Consider the following 12,252-nt stretch of genomic DNA (forward strand, 5'->3'; position numbering starts at 1 on the left):
CTAGACTATAAGAAGAGTAAGAGACCTCACCAAAAGTCTGTTGGAAAATATATAGTTGAACTGAAGTTGTAATATCGTTGAGCCCAAGAGCATATCATTGCCCGAATCATCGTTGGTTTGCATCCTAAAATTGCAAATATTACACAATTACAACAGTATTCGATGTTAAATAATATCACTAAATTAGCTATAGGAATGGTAGGATGATTGGCCAACCTTAAGAATTTTTCTTCTGATTTAGGATACAAATTTCATAATATTGATTAAAGAAACCCATGATGACACCCACAACGTGCCTCCTAAAATAACTTTCCTGGTGGTATACAAACATCTGAATTTAATGTTGTGGTATATATAAAACGATCAGCGAAGAAAGCAAAAAATAGGAACGAGAAAAATTCGCACAAAAAAACACACAAATTTACGTGGTTCGAAAAATTGCCTAAGTCCACGAAGTTGCAGAGGATTTTATTACTTGAGGAATTACACCGTCGTCGATCGTCTCGACGATTATAAGAAACAACTTTATCTCTCTTCCTCTCTCTCTCTACCCGAGAGTCACCCAAGAAGAGAAGCCACAAAGAAAAGAGAAGTCTTCACCACAAGCAACAGCTCCCTCTTCTTGTCTTCACCGCAAGCAAAAGCTCTCTCTTCCTCTCTCTTCTCTCTCCACCGTAAGCCACAGGAGAAGAAAAAACAAAACAAAAGGGAGCCCTGAAATCTTTTACACGCCAGAAGTAATATTTCCTTCTATCTTTTGCTTGCATTTAAGAAAGGCGGGACCGGTTAGAGGAGAAGTGAGGAGGTGCGGCTTTTCAACAAAGCTTTTGGCAAGAACTGTTAATTTGCCCCACCTTTTCTCCTTTTTTTTTATTTGGATCGGGCTCCACATTCAACATGTAATAAAACTAACATTTCAAATAATAAGTGTTCAATCATAGAATACTTTTGATGCCTAGGATTTAGACATATTGCATCAAATTACCAAACTGACTACTCAAGAAAGAAAAGAGAAAATACCCTTGATGATAACAATGAAAACAATTAAGTAGGAGAACGATGAAGATTTTTATTATTATTTCAAAGGTTTTTGAGTACTGCTACATATCCAAAGTCTGATTGTCATCGACACATCTTTCATACAGGAGAAAGCATGCAATATAATCATTAATATAGAAATTTGTGAGAATGTTGTCAATAGCCATATGGTTTAAAATTTAAATGTAACTACCCAAGAGCACTCTACACTTCACAAATTATCATGGCTTTATAAAAAAAGTAAACTCAAAGACAAAGCATCATTCAGTGAAAATTTCTATAGGAAAGAAATTACGAGAAGAGATTTAGTGTGATGTATTTCTTGTGGATACCTGTCACCTACTCTTATAATGATCATGGTTATTCAACCGGATGCTATCTATGATGGTAGCAAGAGTGCTTATGCCTTAGAATGTGAAAGAAAGATGGTGGTTTTGATGCCTATGAATGATTATTCAACCGGATGCTATCTATGATGGTAGCAAGAGTGCTTATGCCTTAGAATGTGAAAGAAAGATGGTGGTTTTGATGCCTATGAATGACGATTTAAGGAACAAGCTGAAATTAATTCAATAATCTCTAAATCACTTTTATTATGAGCCATGCAATAATTTACATCTTAATAGGGGTTGCCTATAATACCCCTACCAAAGGCGAGTTGAGGATGTTTTTTGAGATTTAGTTTTCAGGTTATCTTGAAATGAAGGATTTTGCTGTTTTGGGATGAATTTCCCAAATTTGTAGAGGTGGAGGAGAAACATGATTGTATTGAAGTTCTCGAATCCACCAAAATCAATGTTGTTAAAACTCTGGAAAACTCTCTGATAGCTGTCTACGGTGCTGCAATTAAATCTTGTCGTAAGAATTCAAGGTTTGATTAGAAGTGCCTTACAGAAGGTGTCTAGACTGGGCAGTTGGTTGAGAAAGGAAGTCACTTTGGCAAGAAGAAAGTTTAGAGAGGACGCAACTGTGCAGAATACCCAAAGAATATCCAAAATTCCATCTTTAGCAGGTTCTCTGTCTACATTTCATACTTACTATTAAATGCTTTTCAGGAGAATAGTTAACTACTCTTTCGTTTTCTTGATTGAGCAGTTTTAACAAGGAAAAGAGAAGCTAGGGATGATTCAAGCATCAATCACTTACATGGAACTATTTCAAGCAACTTATGAACGGCAAGATCATCCGATTTCTTAAATCCCTAAAGTCTCAAGCATGATCTCTGTTTCCCATATTTTATTCAAATATTTTTTCCTGATTTATGTAGTACATTTGATCAACTCCTTTTTCTCCTTCGTGGTCATAAAGGCAGTCATATTGGTGTAGTTTTCCTATTTAAAAGAGATGGAGCTCATAATTAAATTGCATGGGAAAGATGGAAATGCTGGTAAGTCATAACTCCATTGGGATGATTGTTGGCCACTGCTTTGCAAGCTGAAATTGAAAGGCAAAGACAGAAAAGGCCAGTTTTCCAGACCTTCTTGAATTGTCCTGAAATCAAAACCCAAATAGTGTTTGATAACTATAATCTGATATACATATTTTTACATCCTAGTTGCAAGAATTTGTAGTTGTGTTACAATTTGGAGCACATTTGGGTTGATAGAACCTTAATTGTACTGTTTCCAATTATCAATCGATGTCTTAAGACAGTTTCTTGAAAAAATCATCATAAGAAAAGTCAAGAATTAAATTGTCCAGTAGAGAAATAATTCCAAATCCATAAACAGCAACTTTCCATCACAGAAATCTGTGGCAAGCAGTTTTCCATCTATAAGAATCTAGCAACCGATGTATAGTAGGTTTCTGCTTACAGGCTTCTAGCAATCTATAAATAGCATCGTATCATTTCTACTATGTAGTTAATTCTAAATTTCAAAATTAAACACACGTTTCCAAATTTGTTTTTTCTTTGATAATTGTTTATCCTCTTACTTATGTTTAACTTACCACATTTTAACGCAAAATAAGAATAAATTTAGTCACAGGCAACAGAAAAAGAGTTTGTGAGATGTGAATTTGACAAGTTCTAAGCAAAACAGTGTATTTGAAATTTTGGGAGACTTGCTATAAACTGAATGTAGGATTAGATAAGTTAAAGCAATTCGTGAGACGTGTGGATTTGATTAGTTGCAATCTGCTCTAAATCAAACTATAGAGAAGAAATATGAATAAAAAAATTAAAATTTAATCGAGCAGACTAGTGAATCAATTAACCATGTCAAGTTCAACACAAACTTAAGCTTTACTGTAAGAGCATTAATATGAGGTAGACTTCATGACTTGATAAAAGCTTGAATCGTGAGCTAAAAAACGAGTTGAGTTCAAATTAGCTTTAGCTCACTTACACATCTCATGAACTTGAGCTTTAGCTCACAAACTTAACCTTTACCCCTACCATGGAGTATATTTTCCAAGTTGACAATTAATTCACCAACCCTAGAAGCCAATCTTCATCTAACAAGAATAACCAATGCACATGTGAAAGACCCTTTAGGACAGAAAACACACAGCTGCCATGAAGTTAGCACTTTAAATGCAGACAATTAGCATCAAAATGGAAAATCCATATCCGAAAAAAAAACACAAAAAAAAAAATTTAAATAGCACTCTCCTTCCTCTGTCAATCATCCGAAATGCAAACCAAAGACAACCTAGTATTGTCCCTACCAAATTTTATTTAGTAACATCATTAGAATAAGTGGTGCAGGGTCTATCCCTGTGTGGGATTTCCCACGGCGGAGAGCGGGATTCTGCATTCGTGCCTGGACCGAACTGGTTCAAGTATTGTCATTATAGTGGAGTCAGTTAGTCCTCTTGGGTCACTCCTAATTATCCTATTATTATAAAGTTGTTATCATGAGAATCTAGATTTAGGTTTTGCGAGAGTTTGTTCGAGACAACCGTCAGCATCTCTGTTTCCCGTCCAGGGCTATATCTGAAGATTCAAGTCATGCTCCATCTATATCTCGCTCCCGAGATGGTAATTCTCTTCCATATCCTACTTCGCATCGTCCCCACATCGCTCCCAGGATCCCCTACTCTGCTTCAGCTGTCCATAACAGCCTCCTTTTGCTGTTTTCCTGTGGTTTCATCGATTTACACCCATTTTCCCCACCACTAACGCCCAGGACAGCCTTCCTTTTGCTGTCCAGCAGTCAACCGCTTCCCACATCACTGTTCCAACCCTCCATCCTCGCTGTCATGCCATTCCGGCCCTCCTTTTTCACTGTTGTTGTTGTTCCAGTCTTCCCTCTTTGCTATCATCAGCTCGGACTGTCGTTCCGCATTGATACTGTTGTGTGCTTGCTGTCTAGAACACAGGAAACCATTGCATTGGTGTTTTCTACTTGCCAACCACATTATCCACCATCCCGCCACCTTACAAACCCTCGCCAATCACCTCCAACACCCTCAGATCCACCCTAGTTTGAGTTTATGTTATCAATTGTTGCAATTTTAGATTTCATGTGTGTTTAATTGTAAGTTTCTATTTGAATTCGACAATAATATTATTTTTCTATTGTCGTTTAGCTCTCTGGTATCAGAAAGCTTGGTTGCTTAAAATTTAAATATTTAGATACCATCAATACAAACATGAAGAAAAAAATACTCAAATATTAGAATGAAAAGCGTAAGGTCATATATTTCATAATTATAATTCACACTATAAAAATTATTATGTCAATGAGCCATTATTCAAATTGGTTAAAATAGGTTATCATTCTCTTAGAAGATACAAATTTTGACTATACGAACTTAATATCTAACATAAATTACAACTTAATATCAATTAGCAACGTCAGTTAAGATAGAAATTACGATGTTAATGACTTAATTTCTAGCCTAATCTTTTCTATTTTAAGACTAAAACTCAATAAAAATAATTCACAATGCAAAGATGTGTTTAGGACTCAACCTTCAAAACCACTTTAAATTCAAATACACTTTAAATTCAAATACACTTTAAATAACAATAATGAAGTTTGGCTTTAGCATAATCAATTAGAACATTCAAATTTTACATATCTTGATAAATTAGGTACTTATGTATTCACCAATAAAAATTCAAAGAATATTTGGTTTGAACTTTGTCACTGGCTAAACAAACCTATAATTCATATCTTTATCAAACCTACAAACCTTCCCAGCCTTTTATTTTAATTCGTAGTCATGTCTCAGGATCATCAAGACTAAAAAATATTTGTAGAGTTGATGGTTTATTTCTTTCATCAACAATCATACTTGTCTAACTCGAGTTTTCCTAAGAAATAAAACTTCAAAGTGAGATACATTTTAAATATTTCATCACAATGGCCCAAACTCAATTTAAGTAAAAAAGTTGAAGTTCTAAAAATCGTAAATTCAAAGAATATTTTGAATTTATCTCCTAGATCAAGGAATTATCTACCAAAACTCAAGTGTATTGGAAAAAAAAAATGCTTACCTCATAGAAGTAGCTAGATCACAATTATTTTTCATAAATGTTCACGTGTATTTCTATGGAGTTATTCAAGCAGCTACATATGTCATTAATAGAAAAGCCTCAGTAATACTTAAATTTTTAATCTTTGCTCTAACAATTTTATATACATTTCTCAATATAAAAAATATTTTATTTATTCCTCCAAACGCTTTTGATATTCAATATTGATTCACATTCATTCTTAGCATAAAACTATCAATCCACAAATAAAAACTTTATGGGATACTCCCCACTCAAAAAGGGTACAAATTTAATTTTTTAGTCACTAAAAAATTTATAATTCTAAGAAAAAACGTTTAAAATTTGGAGCTTAATTATTTGATCATGCAGAATCCACTCTCATCAAACCCATCAACAATGATTGTTTCTCATTTCCTTTCAATCCACTTATTGAAGTTACACTGGAATCTGACTTCCTTATTACCTTATCAATACATCCAATCTAATGAAGCCCCATCAGTGAAACTAACTCCCTAATCATCTGTGCGTGACGAGGAGGCAGAGGATGTTTGTGGTTAGGTTTGTAATATGGAGAGATACTTTGTTATTAATAGGTTGATGGTAAGAAAAAATTTTATGGCGGCGGCTTTACGTTTCGAAGGAAAGGCTCTAGCATGGTATCAATAGAGGAAACAACGTCAACCAATCTGGATATGAGAAGAGTTCAAGTTTCATCGTTGGAGCGCTTCTGAACCACAAAGGAAGGGAATTTACACGAACAACTCTTTACATTGGTCTAAAAAGGATCCATCAAGAAGTATAGGGAGAAATTTGAAATGTTATCTGGTCATTTGAGAGGAATATCAAAAGAAGTGTTAGAAAGGAACTTCATGAAAGAGTTGAGGCCTGTGACTCGAGCATTACTTTGCCTGCTGAGATGACAAGAATTGGAAGAAACTATGGAATTAGCACAGATGATTGAAGATAAAAATGCAATGAAACAGGCTAATAGGAGTAGAACTGGTGGAGCACCCATACCGAACTTCAACAACTATAATGATAAAAAAAAGTTCAAACAGTGGAAGTTCGGAGCTAAAAAGGCTCCACAGGACAGGAATACAGGGCCACAATCGAGGGAGACACTCAAACGTATTACAGAGATAAAGGTTCAGGAGAGCCAAAAGGATTATGTTTTCGATGTGATGAGAAGTTTTTTGCAAGACATCGTTGCAAGAATCGAACATTACAGGTTCTCACAGTGTGTGACAATGAGGCAAAAGATGAAGAAACAGACGGATGTGGTAGAGGAGAAACATCCTCACTTTTTTCCACCTCGAGAATAAGGTGTCTTATGGGAGGGGAGTATTATTACGTTGGTGCCTAGCCTAAGAGCAATTTTGTCTTTTGTGTGCTAAGGGCAATTTTGTCTTTTGTCATTCATTATCATTTAATATAAACATGAATAATATGTTTAGGGTTGGGTTTATGCAAGAGATTGGGTCTTGTATATTAAGGTTAGGGTTTATGAGAGATTTCCTACCTCCAATTATAAGAATTGGGAAAGATCGCCCACCTCTCGAATTATTGGTGCTTATCTTTGTATTTGTCATGAGTGTTTGATGAGCTTGAGATAAAATATTAATTTCCCTAATTTATGTGTGGAAATCTGTGTCGGTTCATATCATCATCTTGTCAATACACTCAATCTATGCAAAATAAGCTTTTTGTCTATACTAAGCGAAAAAAGAAAAAAAACAATCACATATTATTGATTTTTAGAATTCATCAGAAAATTATTTTATTGATATGAAAATGGGATATAAACACTCTTACATGAATCCAAGAATAGCAAAAACAAGAAAAAAAAATAACATGAAAGGAAACATAAAACACTTATATCTCATATTAATCAATTCCAAGTAATTACTTGGAGATAAAATAATTAACAAAAAATAAGAAAGCACAAAATAGAAATGCAAAAAATAGGAATGAAATAAATTCAATATAAGGAAATAAATCTAATCCTCATAACTTCTAAGAGGAATAAATTATTTCCTAATATAACTTCTAATAAATATATCTTTAATAAAGTACAAACTAGTGAAAATAAATCCATAGATGACAACACTATCCTACTAAGGAAAAAGGTGAGATCATGCATCAAACACCTAATTTATGATTTCATCATGTATAAAAGGCTTTCATTTGGATTCATGCTTTTATCAATTATCTTTGTAAAAAAATAATTTCAAACAATGTTCTCAAAAGCAAGTGGAAGAAATTCATAACGAAAGAAATCCAAAACTTACATAGGCAATTTCTAAACTTTTCCAAAAGAAAAAACAATTTGCACGTAAATGAATCTCTATAATCAAATATTAAGTAGATGGAAGCATAGATAAATTTAACGCCAGAATTATTACAACGTACAACTAATCAATATAGTATTTACTATCAAGAAATTTTCTCTCCCATTACCAAAACAAAATTCGAGTTCTGCTCTCTTGTGATAAATTTGGATTGGAAATACTTCTCTTAATGGGGATCATAAGGAGAAAATATACATGAAGATTGCCGCTAGACTGAAACATTAGATATATGCAAACTTATAAAAGCTATAGCCTCAAACAACCCCCTCATGCCAAGTTTGGCAAATTCCCAAAATATATGATTACACTCAAGTTAATCACACTCTTTATCAAGCGCTCTTCTAAAACAAAAAAGGTACTCTAATCATAAGAAAAATACTAAAAGAGTTTCTAGCAAAAAAATAGAAGTAAAAAATATTAAAATTTCTTTTTAACGAAAATAACATAACCAAAATAAGATATCATTATTTTCTAAAGAAACTATATTCTTGATCTGCTTCAATAAACAAGAATGCAAAGATGTTAGCTAACGAAAACTTAAACAAAACCAATGAAAAAATTGGAATCACCAATAATAATTTGGTTCTTAAAAAAAGTAGATATCAACACTTTGTGGGCAAATTCATTTACCTCTCTCTCACTCATCCTGACATTGAGTTCTCATCAAGGATGAAAGACTATACATGAGCTATCCAACTAAAGACTATATGAAATCTATTAACTATATTCTAGGGCATCCTACAGTGATACTAGAAAGAAATATTATCAAAATATCATCCAATAAAAAGAAACAAAATTATCACTTAAGTTGATTGGGCAGAGATGCATCAAACTGAAGATCCACCTCCGGCTATTATGCTTACATATGGGGAAACCTCATTGAATAGAAAAGTATAAAAAAAATAAGAAAATTTTTTTTTTTTTTTTTTTTTTTTTTTTTGGTATGAAGAAGCAGTGTCAAAGTTAAATGTAAGCAATGGAGCTTAATATTTGTAATGAAATACAAATAAAATGATTTTTAAAAAAATCAAACTATTACATCAAAGAAAATCTCAAAAAGTGTACTGTGAACAGCCAAAACACTATAAGTAAAGCATAAAAAATCATATTCATCACCAAAGAATTAAACACGTTGAGATGAACCAATCTTTCATCTCAAAAAAATTGAAATGGACTAGTCCAGCAAAATTATCTTCCAAAAGACTCTCAAACTATAGACATGCTCACTAATTTTTTATTCATAAAGAGATTTGATAACCTAATTAATAAGTTAGTCATGATCAATATATATATAACCTAGCTCATGAGTGTTGGCATAATCTTAAATTTATGAGTAACATCGTTGCGTCTACAATAAGCCCAATAATTCATGGATAGCATATTTCCATCAATAACAATCCACTAATCTATATACAGTATTTTTCCATATAAATTAATCCAGCAATCCATAAATAATAGAATTTCATGCTACATAGTTAATTTTAATTTTATAATTAAAGAATATTTTTTAATTTATTTTCTCTCCACCAATTTATGTGCAACTTCTCATCTTTTTTCCACAAAACAAAAGAACAAAATTAAATAATTAAAATTTCCATTTGCTAATATAATCACTTCTCGTTCTAATTTTTAAGATAATAAGAAGAAAGGTGGCACAAAAGAGATGTTCAAAAAGTTATTTTAAGGACAAGAAATGGTTTTTTAAAAGGGACAATAAGGTTTGTAAAAACTATAAGTTCGAAGTTTAGCAAAGAATGAAGTGAGAAGAGCAAAAGTTTACATATTTTGATGATTTGACTAATAGGCTTACCATTAAAGAAGATAAAGGAGACATGAAAAAGCTAAAGCAAGATATTTCAAAGAGAAAGTCATTAAGAAATTGGATATTTATGGGAGATACAACATCGGTTAAGTTAATAAAGCTTTTCAATAAGATTTTGAAGATTGAGACGATATCAAATGAGTGGAAAAAAAGGAAATTGATACCATTATTTAAGAATAAAGAGAATGCTCAAGATATGATCAAACTTATGAAACGCACAAAGAGGTTATAAGAGAGAATAATGAAATCTAAATTTAAAAAACTATGTTAATTTCAAAAAAAAATTTAGTTTCATACAAAAAAGATTATTTATTATGAAAGAAAATGTGTTGTTAAGATAAGTAGTGAAAAAGTAGAACAAGGAAAAAAAAATTCTATATAACTTTTATTGATCTTAAAGGGGCATATCATCTAAGGCCACGAGGATAAGTTTAATATTCAAAATAACTTACAAAGAAAAAGTTTAAGTCTCAGGTAGCATTTTGCATGAACAAATGTAAAATGAGGCTTATAAAGCTGATGCCAAATAGTTGGTATAAGGCTACTCATGATAACAATGATGATGATAATTGAATCTATACAACTTCGCAAATTTGGATAAGAGGAGAAATGGGTTTTAACAAAATTTAAGGACCATGCGTTCAACAAATATAATCAAGTTGTAGAATGTAGATTGATCTCAATAGATGTTCTCATTTTCACATTAAAGAGAGTTGTGATTGGTTAATTAAATGGAGGAAGCTAGAGAGGAATGTTCTAGTTATGATGGCTACATGTGAAGACAAATTGAAGAGGCAAGCGTTTGATCACAAATTCTTTGAGATTTAGCCAGCAAAAACAAAAACAAAAAAGATAGTTCATCAACATCAAGGACAACTATAAGTCATATGTACTAGTTTCAATTGCTATCCAATAGAAAAAGGAAGATGATGGGATAGAGGAAGAAGATGAGAATTCTACGTAATGGAGATGAAGAATATGTGGGCAAAGGAGAGGAAGATCAGTGATGATTACTTAATTATGTTTTTATCGTTTAAATGAATGGACTTGAATCGTAACTGGTACAAATTATTGTAGATTCGAGTTTGATTTACGTATAGGGATGAGAGAGAGAGAGAGGGAGAGAGACTGGTAGAGAAAGAGAAACCTGACATATCCCGCAAAGTTCGTTGAAAAAAAAAATTGTGAGAATAATCAGGTTATTAAGAGGAAACAGTTCATAAGGATATCAAAAAAAATTAAGTTTTTCTTTCGAATTAAAAGATTTCAGAACTCCCAAAAACACCAACAGATGTCCCCTGACATAGAAGGATATGTTTTCATGTTTTAACCAGTTCAAACTACAGACCAGTTGGCACATGCAAAAAAGCTTAAACTCTTAATAAAATAAAAATGCGAAAAAAAAGGTACAAACCTGATTAACCATCCTATGCTTTAGGATCGTGCTTTTGGCGAGGACTTTCATGGCAACGGCCTCTCCAGTCTCGGTATTTCTTGCAAACTTAACCTTGGCAAAGGTACCCTCTCCAATGGTTCTCCCGACCTCATATTTGCCAACTTTCCTCATAACCATTTCTGCGATGATGTTTCCTCGCTCGTTAGCATCTGGAAAAGTTGAAATGTTTAACGGAGCCGAGGCAACCCCAACCGAGGGAGGAAACGAGCGTTGCGGGGAATTGTTACGAGTTGACCTAAAAGTATGAAAGGGGCAATTACATAATATTACATTTATTGTTATTTACAAATCAAGATCCCCTTTTGTCCTTTTTTTTATTAATTCTCACTGAAAATGAATGATAAAATCTTAACTCATATTTTTCATTTTCATCAAATTCACATGACGCATAAATGCATCGATTCAATAATTTAAAAAGCCACCTAAGTGTTGATTTATAAATATCAATGTTTTAATTACTCTGTATGTAATTATCTCAAAAAAATAAAGACAATCGCTTGTAGAAATAAAAGCTGAGAGTTAGGGTTTGTTTGGGCAAGTTGTTGATTATTTATGATAAACAGATTATTCTGATAATTTGATAATCTGCAGATTATCACATGAATTTGACTTGTTGTTTGTGGCAGCTTATCCAAAATAGGTTATTGGTAGTTATGGCTGTATAAATGACATTTTTGTCCCTATCTGATTATGAAAGTAAAGTCATTATCGTTAACCAAGCAATGAAAACCAAGCGACAAAAGAATCTAATGAAAACCACATTAATGTGAGATTGTAGAGACAAGAAGGCCAAGCAGAGTAAACAACAGACAAAAGAAGGCATGTGAAAGTTGAACTTGGTCAGTTAGACAAGAAATGAAACAAAACAAAGCAATGAAAACCATCAGCAGCTAGAAATGAGAAGCGAAATGAGAAGCTAATGAAAGAAAGCTAATGAAAGATGTTGTCCCCTGCGATTCTCACGGGACATCTGGTCTGTATACCTGCGATTCTCATGAGAAGGGAGGGGCAGATCTGCGAAGGATCCCGCAGGATGGTGCGGATGATATGCTTGAACGGGATCTCGAGCGGGAAGGGCTACCGCACGAGCGGGATCTCGGTGATGAGAGGCGATGCGGCGAGCGAAAGGGGGACCAAGCGG

The 12,252-nt window shown here is 33.2% G+C and overlaps 1 protein-coding gene across 3 annotated transcripts in view; it reads right to left on the reverse strand.

Moving 5' to 3' along the window:
- Positions 1 to 11,347, reverse strand: part of LOC110033129 (CBL-interacting protein kinase 24) — a 102,794-nt gene extending 91,447 nt beyond the window's left edge. For all 3 annotated transcript variants that reach the window (XM_020737008.1, XM_020737007.1, XM_020737006.1), the window contains exon 1: positions 11,070 to 11,347. In XM_020737008.1, coding sequence (XP_020592667.1) covers positions 11,070 to 11,228 — 159 coding nt within the window. In that variant the 5' untranslated portion in view covers positions 11,229 to 11,347. The remainder of the gene's footprint in view (positions 1 to 11,069) is intronic.
- Between the last annotated feature and the right edge of the window lie 905 nt (positions 11,348 to 12,252).

Source organism: Phalaenopsis equestris, unplaced genomic scaffold, assembly GCF_001263595.1.
Source record: "Phalaenopsis equestris unplaced genomic scaffold, ASM126359v1 Scaffold001093, whole genome shotgun sequence".
In the NCBI taxonomy this organism is placed as follows: domain Eukaryota; kingdom Viridiplantae; phylum Streptophyta; class Magnoliopsida; order Asparagales; family Orchidaceae; genus Phalaenopsis; species Phalaenopsis equestris.